This window comes from Canis lupus, chromosome 2 (assembly GCF_048164855.1).
Source record: "Canis lupus baileyi chromosome 2, mCanLup2.hap1, whole genome shotgun sequence".
Taxonomy (NCBI): Eukaryota; Metazoa; Chordata; class Mammalia; order Carnivora; family Canidae; genus Canis; species Canis lupus.
This window is the reverse complement of record NC_132839.1, coordinates 31,807,735-31,826,718: the sequence shown is the minus strand read 5'-3', so window position 1 is coordinate 31,826,718 and position 18,984 is coordinate 31,807,735. Positions and strand designations below refer to the sequence as shown.

General features: G+C 37.1%; 1 protein-coding gene and 1 pseudogene across 11 annotated transcripts in view; both read right to left on the bottom strand.

The window, feature by feature from the left end:
* Positions 1-573: 573 nt before the first annotated feature.
* POC5 (POC5 centriolar protein) overlaps positions 574-18,984 on the bottom strand; it is a 37,011-nt gene continuing 18,600 nt past the window's right edge. For 6 of the 11 annotated variants that reach the window (XM_072794890.1, XM_072794883.1, XM_072794939.1 and 3 more), the window contains 6 exons: positions 17,647-17,751; positions 15,865-16,044; positions 13,245-13,398; positions 10,937-11,214; positions 4,145-4,321; positions 574-1,148 (listed from right to left, as the gene is read on the bottom strand). In XM_072794890.1, the coding sequence (XP_072650991.1) occupies positions 1,005-1,148; positions 4,145-4,321; positions 10,937-11,214; positions 13,245-13,398; positions 15,865-16,044; positions 17,647-17,751 (1,038 nt within the window). In that variant the 3' untranslated portion in view covers positions 574-1,004. Of the gene's footprint in view, positions 1,149-1,171; positions 1,417-1,920; positions 3,121-4,144; positions 4,322-9,509; positions 10,007-10,936; positions 11,215-13,244; positions 13,399-15,864; positions 16,045-17,646; positions 17,752-18,984 lie in introns of those variants that run through there. The other 5 variants (XM_072794955.1, XM_072794960.1, XM_072794911.1 and 2 more) reach the window with 4 other exon arrangements.
* On the bottom strand, positions 13,415-15,858 carry LOC140615138 (eukaryotic translation initiation factor 3 subunit F pseudogene; annotated as a pseudogene).

Here is an 18,984-nt window from a genome sequence, read left to right as displayed (position 1 = left end):
AGTGTGCCCTCCAGAAAATGGGATGTCTATCTCACATTTATTCTCTGTTCTATTACAACAGAACGCAGTAAGAAAAACTATTTCCTATAATAAAGTTAGAGCATAGATCACGTTCAAAGTCAAAGAGGCTTCTAATTAAGTCCATCTAGTTCTGCTAAAGATATGAAAATTGAGGCTCCGGATAAATCCTTTAGAATTTGTTTTTATGTAACCCAGAGTACTGGGTGAGATAGGAGGGGAAGGTAGATGTCACTGTTTCACAGATGGGATCCTATTATTCATGAAATTAAATGTTTGGCCCAAGATAACCCAGTCAGCTAGCAATAAAACCATGAGAAGCCTGGTCCTGCTTTCCTCAGTCACTTTTACCCAGCTGGCTTCCTCCTATTGGCCAGCCTCTGAAAAGTCTCTGCCAGGCCCAGAAGGTTTGCTGAGTTGCCCAGTGCTATACCCACCCCCATTTAACATTAACATTATTCATAGGTCTCACCAATTCTCATTTTTAATTTTAACAGTCTTAGGAAAATGAAAACTAATATTAATATATTAATAATAATCACAAAGACTTTGTGATACAGTATCATTATTACTCTTTATTTTTAAAATAAAAATACCTTAATTAAATCTGTTTAAAATAATTTTTTTAATAAAGTTCTCAAAATTTATTTAATAACACTGGAAATGATTTAGCCTTTTGGAAATAACATTGAGAAAACAGGATTTATACACTTTTATGGTATAATCAGGGACAGGCTGAACTTATTAAACAAATTAAGTCGCTTTTTAAAAAAGTTTTACTTAATTGCTTAAATTAAAAAATAACATTAAAATAAGCCTACATATAGTTACAAAGGATGGTATGACTTGAAAGAGTCTCTTGTAATTTTGAAAAGATGAACATGATGTATCCATGGTGTTCTAAGAATATGAAATTTTAAAAGCTAGAGACTTCAAATCCTTGGTAAAACCAGAAGAATTAAAAGATCTCAATGTGCATATTCATTTTAGTCAACCACTTTTATGGAGTGAATGCTTGTGAGAGACTGGGTGTGAGTTGACCTGGTTCCGAGGGACCGAGAAGCTGAGGTACTACTTTCAGGATGAATCGTCCGGGGATATTTTGCTGCAGCAGCTTGAGGAATGGTTTGCTGAAAAAGTTAAAAGTCTACTTTAACAATCCTGTAAGATTACACACATTAAGTGCCATTTCATTATATATAATTTAACCAAACAAACATTTGTTAAGCATCCAGTAGACAGAGGCAGTAAGCTAGGGAGGCAGCCATGAGAACAATTAAGCTGTGGTCCTTAATCCGTAAGTTAGACTCATGCTCAATACTCAGTATAGACCTACCTTGCAGAGGGTCACATAAGGAGCCGTGGGAGTCACTCCACAGAGAGGATTCCAGGGGAATCCTGAAATGTCCACAGAGGCCAAGTACAGAAAGGGACTTTATGGTGTCTGGAAGAAGGGTCAGCCCCAAGCCCTCCCTCCATTCTGGTCAGTTTTCTCCTCCCTGTATCTGTGAACACACGGGGTTCAACCTCAGGGAACAAGGGGGAAGCTCTGAGGAATCCTGCCTGGTCCTTGCTTCAGAAAAGAGCACATGTCTCCTACCTCAGCCTGGCTCACCTGGGAGCTGACTAAACCTTTTATGATCATACAAGCGAAGGTATTTCCAGCAGCCTGGTGCTCCTCAGCATGGATTACAACTTTCTATACAAATAACTGGATGCTAGGGACACACACTGAGAGGAGGATACCCATGCCACGTCAGAGCTCTGGGGAACATCTGGGACGTGAGCATCGAAGACTCAGTCAGGGTACAACCTACACATGTGTTTCACCTACACATGTAATATGTGCAAGTACAGATTTTCTAAGTACACATTACATGCATACACACGCATGAGACGTACCAGTACAAGGATTCCCTATACTCTGGGGCTACAACTTCCAGTAGGCAGCAGTGGAACTCATTATCCAGTCGGCAGGCCACGGCACTGAGTGGTGCAGGCACATTCCTAGTAGAGTCTTCCACTTAGAGGAGTCCTCTTTAAAGTACTTGAAGTAAAATGATATATATCTGACCACAACATTCACTATGTATTTTAAAAAAACCTTTTCTTAAAAAAATAATGAATGAAAACTCTTAAAGCTGTTTGTGACATTCCGCTTTAAGAGTTCCTCCTTAAAGAAACAGAAAAATAATTTCCTGACTGTAAGGTATTTTACAGAACTATTTCACTGTACGTAAGTAACTGGATAAGCATTACAGGTGGGGAGATCTTCCAACTAGTAAGAAACTAGTTGCCAACCACCTAATCCGACCCTGTTCAGAGAGCGATTTCTCCTTGGGGACCTGGGCTACAGGAAATGGAGAAACAGATTCACCCTACCACTGCTTTCATGATCTACAAAAATATGACCTAGAATGAGGGAGCACAGGGAACAAGCAATTATCCAGCAGATGGGGCTAATGTGTCAGAAATCCATGGTTTGTTAGGAACAGCTGTTTCCAGTAGTTACAGCTCCCAATTCTGGGGATAGAGGGAGAGTACAGAGGACTGCTCTAGCTGTCTGTCATATAGTCCCACTTAGGGAATAACGGAAGCAGTTGACGGCTGTCTTGTTCACAACCAGTTGCTGGAGAAGTGTTATAGACAATCAGCAAAGGGCAGCTGGGGAGGGAAGCCTCAGAGGAGTTGTCTTTTATTTCTTTGGTTTTTTTTCCTCGTAGAATACAAATTCCTATCATTAGTACAAAAACAAAAGGCTGCCTAAATTAAAAGTAAGCATATATGTATGGTCTCTTTATGCCTTCATTATCTTATAAATGGATAGTCCCTTCTCTATACACATATGTGCTGGCAAAAATAGAAATTAGTTCATTTCTTATTTCTGATAACTAATCTCACATATTCAAACATATGTCGAGAAGTCACCTAAGGACTTCAGAGTCTCTGCAACCTCTGAAGGCTGATACTCCTCCACCTTCCATATCCATCTGGACTTGGTGCCTCTGTGTCCGTCTTCCACTTTCCTTTCCTATGGCCATTCTTTACCGGAGGCTAAGTTTAAACAATCTCTCCAGCTTCTCTTAATCATCTAGCAACCATCTAGTGCCCAGAAAGAAAAGGATGCAAAATCATTTCACATATATTTTTGCTAATATTTTGACACAGTAAGTAGACAGGAATGTTGTCTAACATTGAAAATTTATGTACGGAGCATTCTCTTTTAAAATCAATTCTTGTTTCTCTTTAAGGATGTGATCTTATAACTTTCAAAAAAAAAACTTTTTGAGAAAATTGTTGATTCATATGCACTGTTAAGAAATAATACAGCAGTATCCCATGTACCTTACTCTAGTAATTTTCAAGTTCAATATGCTTATGATGTTACAATTTATAAAATACCTTTTAAAAAATCTATATCTCATTCAATTTTTACATTATCTCATTTAATCCTGAATCCAGAAAATAACTGTAGGAGCGAAGTACTCTTAACATTCCCATTTTACGCAAGAGGAAATGGAAGCTCAAATCTTTTACTTGATTTGTATATAATCACAAAGGCAGTAAATAGCAAAACTGAGGCACTAACTCAGGCTTTTTTATTTTTGCTTAAATTCCAGGCATTTTCTCTTATTTCACGTGAATTAATTACAACCTGAATTTCTTTTTTCCCAAACTACAAATATGCTGACAGTTGTACTGAAAAAAGGGGAAGAAGACTTAAAAAGAGCAAAAATTAAAGACTATAAAACTATAGGGAAGTATTTCTTGTAATTAAATACCTGCTGCATAAGTAGCAGATAATGAGTAAACAGTTTTTGTCTCTTTAAATTAATGAGAAATCATGTATAGGTTTGTTTTGGTCACCAACATAGTGGATTACTTTTTGGGTTGATAATTTTTACACTGTTGAGAAGAAATGTTTCTGAAATCAATTTCCTAAAAGAGCAAAGGTAGATTTAGAGCAGGTTTGGCAAAGCAGAAGTTTTATAAAGATGATCATAGTAAAAGGTAGACTAAGAATCATCATAAATTTTCATCTTCTCCTCAACATGTAATTTGTTTATTAGTCTATGAACTCTGAGGAAAAAGATTTTTTGACAAATGTCATCAAATATGTACTCACCACTGTGACTGGATGATGTTTCTCCACAACAACTGAGCTCATGGGAGGAGAAACTCCCATTATAGCTAAGCCGCTGCTAATTCTGTTTTTTGAGGCAAAATCACATCTCCCTGTGATCCGGGCTGTAATTGTTCTTCCAGCTTTCTGTTGTGCAGATGTCACAACTCTGGGCACATACTAAAAAACCAAAGAAATAACCAGCTGGTAGAAAATCCATGGCAAAACATATAGTACTGTTGCTTCTGTAACTTATGAGGAAAATATACAGGCATTAAAAACTAATTGTAGGGACACCTGGGTGGCTCAGTGGTTGGGCATCTGCCTTTGGCCCAGGGCGTGACCCCGGGGTCCCGGGATCAAGTCCTGAATCGGGACTCGTCCCTGTGGGGCGCCTGCTTTTCCCTCTGTCTCTCTCTCTCTCTCATGAATAAATAAATAATATCTTTAAAAATAAAAATTGTATATTTAATCAACTTTAACACGGAAAAAAATAAATGAGACAAAAAGCCAAACAAAACCAAGCACCCCAAAACACCCCCTTAATCTTGGGTGTACCCACCATTTTATAAACTTTTAAAAAACTCTTTATTTTGAAATAAATACAGATTCATAGTAAGTTGCAAAGATAATACAGAGAGGTCCTTTGTATTCCTCACCTGGTTTCCTGCCATGATTACATCTTATCTAAGTACAGAATTATGATGTCAAAGCCATCATGTGTACAATGCCTTGGCTAACAGATCTATGTCATTTGAACACATCTACATTCCTGTAACTATCACTGTAATCAAGACACAGAACTATTCTAGCACCACACTCTGTCCCCCTCTTGTGACCCTTTAGAATCATATCCATTTCCCTTCCTCAACTGCCCCTAACCTTGGCAACCATTATTCTGTTTTATGAACACTTTTGATCCTTATGTATAATTAATATTATACACATGCTTTTCATTAGACATATGCTTGTGTGCTCTTTTTTCCTATTGCTTTGTTAAATTTTTTTAAGATTTTATTTATTCATGAGAGACACAGAGAGAGAGGCAGAGACGCAGGCAGAGGGAGAAGCAGGCTCCATGCAGGGAGCCCGGCGTGGGACTTGATCCCGGGTCTCCAGGATCACACCTCAGGTTGAAGGCAGCCGCTGAGGCACCCGGGCTGCCCATTAATATATTTTCTCATGAATACAGAGACCTGCTATAATTTTTAATGAGAGGTTTTAATACCAATAAAGTACAGTTTATCTAACTCAGTTCTTTTCCTATTATAGGAAACGAATTTTTGTAAATGAAGATTCCTTTTCTTTTGAGAGCTATTTCTGTAGAATATTTCGCAAAAATGAGATGACTGTATCAAAAGGTAATGTCAGCTTTTACAGCTTTTGTTACTGCTGGATAATATTCCAGAAAGTTCCTATCAGGAATAACATATATATTTGATTTAATTTGTGGTTTCTTATTAATGTTTCATACTTACAGTTCATTTTGTCAACTATCCATGTTCTTTAATTACTTGCCAGGAATGGGTATTACTCTCAAAAATGTTCAATGGCTCCTAATGAATGTTTAAGGGCTCCTGATACAGATACTCATCTCATAGTATTTTTCCTATTTCGTTTTATTTATTTTTCATGCACATAAATTTAAAAAATTATCGTTAATTTTGTCATTAATTTCTTCCATAATTGAATCAACCAGCCTGCTTTGGACAGCTGGGATAATTATACTCTTCTAACGTTTATTTATTTGGGTTTAATTTATTAAAACATTTAAATTTCAGTGTGAATTATGAATCTAATTTTCCCTCTAACCATAATTTTTCCAAAAGCATTATGAAATAGTGATCTTTGTCCATCTGAGGTATCATTGAGTTCTTTACATATCTGCATCTAGCTACAGATAGTCATCAGCTATATACTGAAGGATGATGATAATGGGTTCCATAAGAAATGTCTCTGGGAAAATTAAAATGATAGAATATTGATGTGTTGGGAGGACTCTAGGAAAACAGCGCTCAGTGAGGTTTTGTAAATCCTTAGAGTTTGGATTTGAGACTTAATTATAGTTGCACAGAAAATCAAGCAGAGACAAAAATAAAGGAATCAATTCCAAGAAAAAAAAAAAAGTTGTACCAGAAAGGAAATGTAGGCATAGTATACATTTGTAGCTTAGCTATATTTACATATCATAAATTTAACTTAATGCAAATATGGAATATCTGTATCTAAATATGTAAAGTGCAGGAGCACCTGGGTGGCTCAATCGGTTAAATGTCTGACTCTTGATTTTGGCCCTGGTCATGATCTCAGGGTCACGAGATGGATTGCCATGTAGGGTTTTGTGCTGAGCGTGGGCCTGCTTAAGATTATCTCTCTCCCTCTCCTCCTGCCCGTGAGCTCTCTCTCTCTCTCTCTCTCACACACACACACACACACACACACACACACACACACAGTGGATGGGGGAGGGGAAGGAATCAGGTGGTATCAAAAGGCCAAATTCTTTCATCCATAACAGGAAACAGATAATGTCTGAAATTGATGCATGTGGATATAATTATATGAGCATATTTAGGGAAAAAAGGTAAATAGAAAAAACAGCTAATAGAATTTAAGGAAAGGGATTTGGAGGACTGTTTCTCACTATAATACTTGTAGAAATTATTTGGCTATTTAAACTACATTTTTATGGATCTTATGAATTTAAGGAACCAAAATGCAGATCCTAAGATATTTACAAATATATATTTGTAGACTGAATTCATGCTTCTGACCTTCGGGAAACTTTATTCTATTTCTTATTAAATATAAAGTATAAAAAAAGATTTTATAAACTGCCGAAGAGCCTTAAAAAACATTTTAAAATGTAAAATATAAAATTAATTGCTGGTAAGAGTATTTTTATGAAAAATTAAAAACTGAAGTACAATTGAGCTGGTAACCTTATTTCTGCCCAGTCACATTTGAGGGGTATAAACACTCCCAACCATAACAGCTGTTCTTACTTGGAGGATGAAAGAGTGAAAGAAAAACTAAGTAAGTTTTGACTAGGAGATGTGTGGAATAAGAAAATTTAGAGTAGCTGGGAAAATGCTCATGGCTGAAACCTTCACTCAGCCAGTTGAGAACTGCTTTAAAATGCCTTCAAGGGATCCCTGGGTGGTGCAGTGGTTTGGCGCCTGCCTTTGGCCCAGGGCGCCATCTTGGAGACCCGGGATCGAATCCCACGTTGGGCTCCCTGCATGGAGCCTGCTTCTCCCTCTGCCTGTGTCTCTGCCTCTCTCTCTCTCTCTCTGTGACTATCATAAATAAATAAAATCTTTAAAAAAAATAAAATAAAATGCCTTCAGTAAGGGGCGCCTGGGTGGTCAGTTAAGCCTCTGTCTTTGGCTCGGGTCAAGATCCCAAGGTTCTGGGACGCAGCTCCACATGGGGCTCTCCACTCAGTGGGGAGTCTACTTCTCCCTCTACCTCTGCCCCTCCTCCCCCTCTCAGCTCTCTTTCTCTCTCATTCTGTCTCAAATAAATAAAATATTTTTTAAATAAAATAAAATGCCTTCAGTAAGATGAAAATACATACTCCAGTAAAGAAAAAAAAAAGACTTTAAAAAGAAACCTTTATATATTTCTCTGAATTAAAGAGTTGTCTTAAATTGACTTGCATGTTTATCAAGTCCTCTTTTGGTTTTCAAATGGTATATTCTATCATCAGATTGCATTGCAAGTTTTGTTAGATTCTTGCTTTACTTGACAAAGACTGAAATGGGAAATTACAGAAAAATAATCCACTGAGTGTAGCTTATATAAGAGAAGGCTTAATTACAACCTGTAAACCCATACTCAATTTGGCTCCACATTAAAAAGTAGCAAATTAATACACACTTTTGTTTGAGCATAAAATAATGTGTAAGATATATATAATTTTTAAAAATTTCCTGCTTTACCTGACTTTTTAACTGACTTTTTGACTAAATGACCACTTACTGGTCCCAGTCATGTTGAATCTCATTAAATTTATCAGCTTAATTGACTTCGAAAAAATGCTATAAAAACGGAAATTCTAGCTTTTTATACCCTATCAATAAAAACAACAAAAGGATTCAGAAAGAAAAGGGAAATGACATATTTTTAAAACTCAGTATTTGTATCTTAATATTTGACAGAGACAAAACCTGATTATTGGTTAAGAAACAGGGCACTGTGACCAAACGGTCAAAAGTCTGAATACCAGTTCTATTACTTCTTATATCCACAGGCAAGTTACTCACTCCCTCTCTCTAAACCTCAGTTTCCATTTATAAAATGAGGAAAGCTGTCCTAGGTGCCTAATGATACCCTCTCACTTTCCATTCAGATGAACAGGAAAGTTAAGAGGGAATCTTTACTGAAGAGCTTAAAAATCCAACTCTCAATTGTTGAAGTGTCAAAAGAATAAAGTGTCACCTACTGTCCAACCTTGTGAACTGCAATGTATTTGCTTGTATAACTGCCTGATGTTTTCTTTGAAGAGTGCTTTCCTACCATGAAATTCTGGTATTTTATTTAAGAGTGAGGGTATCTGCAGAAAGGAAAGAATTTTATAGGTGAAGGGGTTATTTTACTAGGATTACTAGGATTATCTTATACTCCTTTCTCCAGTTGTTTCCCAGGCTCTGTGGTTTATTCTCTGTACACACCTCCTACTAAGTCTGGAAAAAGTTTTTTGAACATTCATAGGAAGACTCTGTGATTAAAATGATAAGAAAGATAAGCAGGCCTAGCTCATAGATCTCTCCTTTCCCACTTCCAACACTCATGGTTTCACATTAGGTAACTTATCCAACTAATGTACTTGTTTTTAAAAAGAACCATAATAACAAAAGTAGGAAACAAGACACATTTGAGGTGAATCGGAATCTGAGTTCTGTATTTATATACGGAAGGAAGAACACCAGCATTACACTGACAGAGTGATTTACTTCTGATTTTCTTCTCCCCCTAACTGTAAAGGCTGTATTTATGGAACAAAAATTGAATGTGTATCTATTAATGACGAAGGAAGGCTGGAAGGACTCTCTATACAATATTGTATTTTTCAGGTTTCAAAGACTTCAAAATTATCTCAGATGATCAAATTGTTTCAAGAAATAACAAGTAGAGGGGATCCCTGGGTGGCTCAGCAGTTTAGCACCTGCCTTCGGCCCAGGGCGTGATCCTGGAGACCTGGGATTGGGTTCCACATCGGGCTCCCTGCACGGAGCCTGCTTCTCCCTCTGCCTGTATCTCTGCCTCTCTCTCCCTCTCTGTGTATCTCATGAATGAATGGATGAAATCTTAAAAAAAAAAAAAACCACACAAAAAAAGAACAAGTAGGTGTTAAGCATATTCATGCATTCTGTTCTTCTGTGCATGTTCAGGTTTATATATAAATGTACAGATGTACAAATGGTGTAGTCGTATTTGAAGGGAATTCTGAAAGATCTAGGTCTATGTATTTTATCTGAATATGCAACAAAAGACAAACCAGAAATTTAAACAAACACTCACTGTGTTTACTTAAATGAGATCATCTGTATAGGATCACACTTGAAAATGTGTAATCATGAAAAATTAACACAGTTGAACATATGCGGAGTTGAATTTTAGTGTCTTATTTCAAAGTCAAAACTCCTTCACATACTCAAATTTCCCTTAACAGCTTTATTCTTTTAACCTCTTTGAATCAAGAGCAAAAATGATAAATAGTAGATCTCAACATATTTCTCCCTGAAGTTAGTAGCTTTCAAAAGGCAGATATTCACGTGAGCTGGAACACCCAGGATGACCAGTTGTCTGGCTGACTCAGTGCCTTCTTTCGCTGCAGAGAGTGGCCCGGGGCAGTGGCACCTGGTGACGGTCAGCCAGGGAAACCGTAAGACACAGAACCCATTCCGCCATCCTCTGTCCTCTCAGTGGTTGGGGTTGGGGAGGAGAGGGACACAAGCAAATCCCAATCCTCTCAGGAGCTTTATGAAACTACACGTGCCTTTGTGCCTAAGCCAAGCCAGAGCAGGGAAGGTTACAGTGTTGTTAAAAAACAGCCCTGCAGAAGTGAGCCCGGTAGGTAAGTTTGGACTGAATCCTTACTCCCTTTGCTTGAGAACCATGGTTTGAAGAATACAGGATTAACAAGAAGCCCAGGAGTCAGAACCCTGACATGCTTTGTCTATAACTCTTCTAAATTAGCTTGATGAATTCCCCTTCAGGCAAGTTCTCACACAGATACTCCGTCCCCATTCAATCTTCTAGCTCTACGTACTTCTCTTGAAAGTAGCTCAGTGACTAGGAAAAACTACTCCCATCTTTATTCTAATGTTTTTCCAAATGAAAACCTAACCAAATCAAGATGGAGTAATTACAGAGTTGTGTTAATGATAGATCTGCATCCAGGAAAAGGGAAAGTTGTAATTGAATACAAAATGTACAAAAGAGCCATTAATCTTCTAAGCCCTTGAAAATACCCACTAGGGTTCCCTTAATAAAAAAGTCCATCATCAACTCTTTCTCAAATTTATTTTTCCTGAATAGTTCTTGAAAATGGGAAATGAGAAAGTTATTTCTGTTTAATTATCACTACTATATTTGAACTTTCAAATATTATTTTCATTTTAAATTGTTTTAGCCACTTCACATATTAAATATTTTCTGTAGCTTGGTCTAAATATCATTAAGACTTTTCCTCCATGAGAAAATATATTCTAAGTTAAAAAATACCCAATATACAAGCAAAGTTTGAGCCCCTTTCCCCATGAGGGCACCTGTATTAACTGTACTAACCATTTCTTCTGGTGCAGCAGTAGCTGTAGGTCCAGCGCCAAGAGCTGCAGAAACGGGAGGGTGAGTAGAGGAAGCGGAAGCAGGCCCAGCAGAAGAGATGGAAGCAGCAGAGGGAAAAGCAGCAGCGCTGGCTGCTCCCATGGCTGCTGGCGGTGGGGACGGTGGCTGTGCAACTACTGAGGGCATCGGAGGGGCCAGAGGATCCAAATGAGCAGAATGTTCTTTTCCTTGAATGCCAGGGCCATACTCTTCCTTTTTATTATTTGTGAAGTCTATCCCTACAAATTACAAATTCATCAAAATTCTTCCAAGCTAAGGTTAGTCTTATGTCCCCCAACAATGAAACTACATAATAGCTAAAATTTGGTTCTAAAGAAAATGTAGAAACTTATCACGTACTGCATACAATGTTTAGCTAATATAGTTTGTCATTATTAACTGATTAAGTCATTATAATAATTTGGTCACATTAAGTCTAAGGATTTATGTTCTTTTACATCATTTCATACAACTGTCCTGATCAATGGTCTGGTATTTAGATCTGTAGAATTCTTTTCTGCTATCACTATACCCTCTCATTTCCATCTAATGCTCCTATTCAAACAAAATCAATGTATTTTAAACTTGATTTTTCAGCAAACCATAATAAATCAGTATGTAACCCTAAAATTTTTACCTTTAACACTGTAAAATATAAAGCACAAAGTAAGGTATATTTGCATACTTAACTGACTTCAGTGACACACTATATAGTAACCTTCTCTCATAACTGAACCTTACCCTTAGATCAGAGTGAGTAACATCGGCTTCCAGATGTTGGAGCAAAGGGTTTCTTCAAATTTTAGATTTGAAGAATTTAGATTTGAAGATTTGAATTTAGATTTGAATTCTAAAACCCCCAGTTTTAGAATTTGGTTAAAATTCCCACTTAAGACTACACCTATGTGGCACCTGACACCAGGGTGAGGGTTTGGAGATTCAGTCACTGAAACGTTTCAGAATGTCTGAACAGAGGGTGTTATACAGCCCTACATTCAAATGGTCTCTTCCCATTGGAAATTTGGGCTTCTGTGTAAGTCCTTCTCTCAGGCTACCTTTACATAAAACAGAGTAATAGTACCTCATTAACAAAGTTTAATGAGGGACTATAACGCATAGATCCTTTGAAATCCTTTGATGAGAGGGACTAATTCAATATAAAGCAGTGTTGACAATTAAAAGACCATTGATTGGAGAAATCAAGCACTTCTTTGGGTATTAGCAGGATAAACTAGTCTGCTCTGAGATTCTAGGATTCTAAGTTTCTAACCTGCATGTGGACCACACACCATGGTTGCTTCAGACAAAAGTTCCTTGCCTTAACGGCTACCATCCACAACACATACAATTTAAATAATAACGTTTGAAGATGTTTTAAAATGAAGGTACAACAACCACAGAAGTTATTCACTGGATTGGAATGTTAATGGTGTTACAAAATGAAACCGACTCATTGATAACTGTGAGTCTCAAATACGATTTAATTATGAGGATATACTGTAAAAAATGATCATGTATTTACATAAAATCGGCTGACTTAATATCATTACTATCATCTTACATATCAAAGTATTTTTTTGTCTTTTAAAGAGCTTCCGATTATATTTCACTGCATTTCCACAAGAACCCTCTGTGAAGCAGGTAAGAAAGATTTACATTGTCTTCTTTGTTCAGAGAAGAAAACTAAAACCCAATAAGGAAAATAGGCCTTGGTGCACATTACTGGCAAAGATTCTAGCCACGTGCTAATAATCTAAGCCCTGCTGAACAAACACCCACATAAACCACACAGATCCCAGCTAATACATGGACTTCTCTTCTTAAAATAAATTAATTTTAGTTGAGGCCTCTCTTACATTGGAGACAAGCAATTTTTAAAATGGGAAGCCATGACTAGATAAATCTTTAATAAACAAAATAGCCCAAGGCACTTGGCAAATTAATTAATTAATTAATTTGTACTTGAAGGCATTGAAATTATTAGTTGAAAGAGCTTTAAATTGTTTTACATTCAAAACATCATTTTAACATTGAGCCTAAACACTTAAGAATTGAGAGTTTACTTGATCAAATCTAAGATACCATAAGTAACCAAAATGGAGTGACTTTTCATGGCAGAATTGAATTGGAGATGACACCATCAAGTAAGAACTGTACCCGGATAAGACACAGTCACTGCAGAAAATTAGTACCACAGACCATAATAATCACTGAAATCTCCTCAAATCCTTTTTGAAAGTAGGCAGAGAACCTTAAATAAAATACTAACCTGTATCACCTCTGTTTTGAAATATAGTCATGGCTTCGAGATTTAATGCACAAACTCCCCTCATGAAGGCTTTCTTCATGGAATCTTCAAAATGCTCTTTTTCATGCTGCATTCTTTGGATCTCAGCTTTTGCATTTTCCAAAGCTCCAGATAACTAAATAAGGAGAATTTTTAAAAAGATATGGGACACAAGGAAGGATGTTAATTATTAAAAAAATAGACTTACTCTGTGATGTTATTATTTTTTTTAATAAAAGGCAGGCTGTGTTTTTATTTAGAGTCACAAGCAGTTAACTGACTCAAAATGACTCCAAACACAATGAAAGCATTCTACTTCACTCCATTCTGAGTCCTAGGATGGCCCCGACTAACAGGCATGCTGCTTGGAGCCCATTCACAAGTTTAGTTTCTCAGTGAGGGCAATCTGTGACTATGTGATTGGCCAAGTAGCTATTGAGCATGGTCTCAACATCACTGGGGATTATCTTGTGTACTTGGTTAACCAGACTCATCAAGCAGCAGGAGATATTGTCAGTGGATGCCTTTCCCAACAGCACATCATCTGTATACTGCAACGCTGTGCTTAGGACATCCTAGATGTGAACTGATGCCCGTCCTACCTGCTGCAAATTGATTGACAGTCTGTACACTTGGTTGGGGCTAAAACAGGTCTTCAGGATCAGGTCAACTCCAATGTGTTCAGTGTCATAATATGCATATTCCACTGTCAAGGTGTGAACATCACCCCCATGGTACTCCCAGGGACACCAATTAAAGTGCTGACGTAGGCTTTGGTGCTCATGTGGCCGTTCTGGAGGCTCCTGTCCACAGTGGGGTGAATAGGGACAGGGACTTTCCTGCCGTAGTACCCCTGGATCAGCACAGGGTACTCTATAATGTCATGGCCTGTCGGGTACCAGCACAGGATGAGCTCTTCTGGAGAGACTGTTTAATTCATACATACTCTCAGCGAATTTAATGTCAACAGATACCTCATCTTTTGACTCCTTGTGAGGCACTGAAAAGCAGCTATTAGTGATTTCCACTGAATGCTTGTCAGCGGTTCTCAGCAGGGTCCTAATAACGGGCAGCACCCTCGTTGCATGGTGGCTGTCCATGATGGGAGGCCAAAATGGCCCAAGTGCAGCCAGACCACACAGCTGCAGGGGGAAGGGATAGGCAAGGGGCAAGGATGCCTGGGAGAGCAGGAGTGGGGCCTAGACCAGAGTCACGGTCCTAGCAGCTTTGCCATGGGGTCTACAGATGAGGCTGGAGGCAGCATTGGAGTTGGAACCAGCGCCAGAGTGGGAGCTGAGGCCAGGGCTGCAGCTGGAGTGGTGGCAGGAGTATTTGCTGGTGCTGCTGGTGTGGCCATCTTGTCAAGCTGTGAAGTTATTTTTATGTGACATACTAAAAACACTTTACCTCTTCTGCTCTGTATCTCAGTTTATTTTAAAAGATGCATCTTATTTTTACTGTCTCCATCAACAAACCGTTTTCATTCCTAACCATAAAATCAAGGTTCAAACAAGGGGAATTTCATACCAGTCCCACCAAAGGTTGCTGATGTGTTTTAATTATACAAACAGACATGTCATTTCTTAACATAAAACCTTTTTTTAAAAATTTTTATTTATTATGATAGTCACACACACAGAGAGAGAGAGAGAGAGAGAGAGAGAGAGAGAGGCAGAGACACAGGCAGAGGGAGAAGCAGGCTCCATGCACCGGGAGCCCGACTTGGGATTCGATCCCGGGTCTCCGGGATCGCTCCCTGGGCCAAAGGCAGGCGCTAAACCGCTGTGCCACCCAGGGATCCCAACATAAAACTTTCATAGAGAATATTAAAATACCGATCTCATCTCTTCAGAAAAAAAATACCTAAGTGCACTATTAACAGAATTTTTCTTCCTTTTTTAAAAAACTGTTATCCATAGAATTCAAAGTGCAGAGGGACATCAAGCACAACACTCTTTCCCATAGACCAAATTAGAAGAGACTGCATTTCTTTTGCATGTCATTTTGAATTGCAAAAATTTGTACAGTAAATCTTATTTTTAGCGTTAAGAACTTAGTTCTATAATGGAAAAAGGTTTTTCTTTTAATATTTGACTTCCAGAGACCTACTGCATTCTTCACTATGGTTTTTTTTCATTTTGGGTCTCAAGTATTTTCCCTTGGAAACAATGTTTATTAATAAAAGTCAATGGGAAAATAATTTTAATTTATATGCAACTGCTTTATATCAACCTTATCAGAACATAATTTACTTAAATTAACATAAGGATATACATTTTTGTTTTGGGTCTTTACTTACAGCTCAATAAAAGCCAAATGAAGCAGCAAAGGAAAGCATGCTTTCTTAGAAACATAGGATTCTATAGGTGATTTACATTTCCAAGGGAAATGGATATGCTAGAGATCCAACAGAAGTATGGAGTTCAGAGAATTATGTCTGAGGGTCCAACTTACTAGCGTTCTTTGCCAGGAAGTCTTGTTTGAATCTGTAGGGCATTAAATGGAACTGGAGAAATGGGTTACTCTGCTGAACCATAAACTAACGGGTTTTTATCTTTTTAATTTTTATTAAAAGAAAGTGAAAGTATGAGAAAAAGTTTACCACAGCAACTCTGGTTTCATAATCATTGGAAAGCTGGACACAAACTTCTTCCGCTCTTGCCTGACAAGCTCTTTCCACCACATCTTTCCACTGCTTCTGTACTATGGATCGCCAGCCCTTCCAGACTTTCTTCAGTAAAGTTCTCTGGAAGTACTGGTCAGCCAGTTTACCTTCGTAGACCTAAATGAAAGTAATACGCAACCTCAAAAACACAGTGGTCTGGTAAATATATTGGCAGTGACGTTAAAAACCATAATGTAACACTGTGCTAAGCAGTGTACATATGTTATCATCTAATCCTGTGTAATCACATTATTCTCATCTGCAGACAGGAGGACAGGCTTAGAGAGGTTAAATAACCTGCCCAGGTCACACAAGTAGAAATGGAAAAGCCAGCCTTGTCTCACTTCAGAACCCAAGCTCTCATCCTTATATCATCCTATATGCCACCAATCAAGTTAGGAGTAAAAAAAACAAAACAAAAACAAATGAAGGAAAACTAGTAACTTGCCCACTGGAGGTAGGAATGTATAGCAACTTTTACTTGAAGGCAGGTCTAGGCGAACAACAGAGAATGGCTGCAAGGCAGAGACGGTGGTGGCTGTGGCTTCAGGTGGCCACCACTAGAAGAAAGGCTAATTTAATTTACACACTTTGCCATCATATATAGCACCAAATAGATCCAAATAGAAACCTATGCCAGCCTTCTTTTATCAATGAAGTTAAAGTCTTTGGAAAAAGTAGTTCCAATTTCAATTTTCTTAAATTTAAAAAGCTATTCAAAAAACTGATGGCAGCCGCAACTATTTCAACTAATATTTAAACATAATATATTCTCATTATTTCACTTGGTAAATAACTTTCAAAATATGGCATGCTCATTTAAGTAATTCTTTTCATTATGATTAGCATAAATTAATCTACTGGGATTAATAAAAAAAAAAAAAAGAAAGAAAGCACTAGAAAGTATCCTTCAAAGAGAAATCCTATTCCATGATAGTAGTAGCCTTTTCCTTAAGTATTAATCTCTTAGAAGTAAACTCACAGAGCTCACTCCATGGCTCACATGAGCATCAAATAAAACACACACACACACACACACATCCATTCTGTACACTCTTGAGTCTCCATACTTTGTATTCTTGTTGGATATACATGGATTCTCACTTTTCCACTTCTGATACAGTAATTTATTCTTCTTAGTTCATATTTGCTCTGCTACACTGATTTAGCTCTGATTTAATTAAAATAAGATGTTCAAGTGTAAATTATAAACAAACTAAAGATAATTTTTAAAAAGCTATACAGATATGGCTTTTTTGGTTCTCTGAGGCAAGTCTACAATAGACATTTACACAATTTTATAATATATCAATATAGTACTTCCTCTTTATGAAAAGGATATATTCAGGCATTTCTGAAATAGCAACAAATAAGAAGTATATATGTTAAAGATTATAAATTCTTTCTCCACATCTGACATTAAATTTGTTGAAGGGGTTCCATGACGAGGGCATCTGTAAGTCAGGTATGATCCTTACTAACTTTATTAAGAAGGAAACCATATAAATCAGTCTATAAAATATGAGGGTTTTTTCCCCCAAAACTATACCAAAATCAAATTCCCTTGAAATAAGAGCAATATTAAATTATAAATTCATTTTGATTTATTAGAAAACAAATCTCCCTTTGACTTTAATAAGAGCGCTAAAATGTGATCCTCAACTGTTTTGAGTTCAGAAGTCTAATATCTATCAGTTATCATTTTGTTTTTATACTTACATCCTGTCTGGATTTAACATGGCCAATTCGCCAGTGGAAGAATGTTCTCATCAACTCTATCCTTTCCTTTTGTTTGCCTATGGCATGCGACAAGCTAGAAATCACCTGAAAACAGCAATTAACCCAATTATTGCGATGTTATAATAACAGTAATTGGTAAAGTAACTTGCTTATATATCAAAAAAATGCCCTAGAGAATTCCTATATGTCACTAGTCTATTCATCCAGTTAACCTCATTATTATCTGTAAAAAGACCAAAAAACTTGACCACATGAATGTACTATGTATCAATGAATGAAGGGGAACAAAAGAGAACAGTAAGAGAAATCTTCATTATGTGTATCATGGTAATCCTCAAAAAGTTCACATATATGAAAATTAATATGGTCATTGACATTTAATTCAAGAAAGATAACTACACATTTGAATATTTTGCTACGTATACAGAAAGTCTTTGTTCACTAGACTTGAGGGTAGGACCAGGTTTTAAACATCTTTCTGGTCTCTAAATACCTTTGGTACCTTGGATTAGAAGTTGTTCAATAACTGTTTAAGGATTTTCTGGATTCAACAAATTCATTAAAGCAAACAATAGTTATCCTATAATGTTCTTTCTCAGGTCTTCTTGTTCTTTAAAAAAAAAAAACCTACAAAGGTGTTTAAATCCTAAGATGGTATCTTCCCTTAAAAAGAACTGAATAACTGAAATATATATTTTAAATTGGCCACCTTAAAGCAAAATTTAGTAAATTGGGCATATTTACTTTATTTTTTTTTAAGATTTTTAAATTTATTTATTCATAAGAGACACAGGCAGAGAGAGAAGCAGGCTCCCTGCAGGGAGCCCAATGTGGAACTTGATCCTGGAACCCTGGGACCACACCCAAAGGCAGACACCCAACTGCTGAGCTACCCAGGCGTCCCTATTCTGGCTTTTCTTTAAATTATTGTCAAAAGTGGAAAAGGGCACACATTCTAAGACATTAGTAATATTCTATTTCTCGAGCTCTATGGTGGCACACAGCTGTTCATCTTATCTATTTTCAAAAATTGGACACATGTATACTCTTGTGTGTGATACTTTGAAATTAAAAAACATACATTTAAAATATTTTAAAATCTTACAACAGAATTTTGAGGGGAACAGAGAAAATGACTGACATTTAGTATCTACTGCTTCAAAAAAGAGAACTATATAAAATGTTTGATTTTATAGGATACCCTGAACATTAAAAGAAATGCCTCAGAGGCAGAGGGAGAAATGGACTCCCCACTAAGCAAGAAGCCTGATGCAGGGCTTATTCCTAGGACCCTGGGATCATGACCTGAGCTAAAGG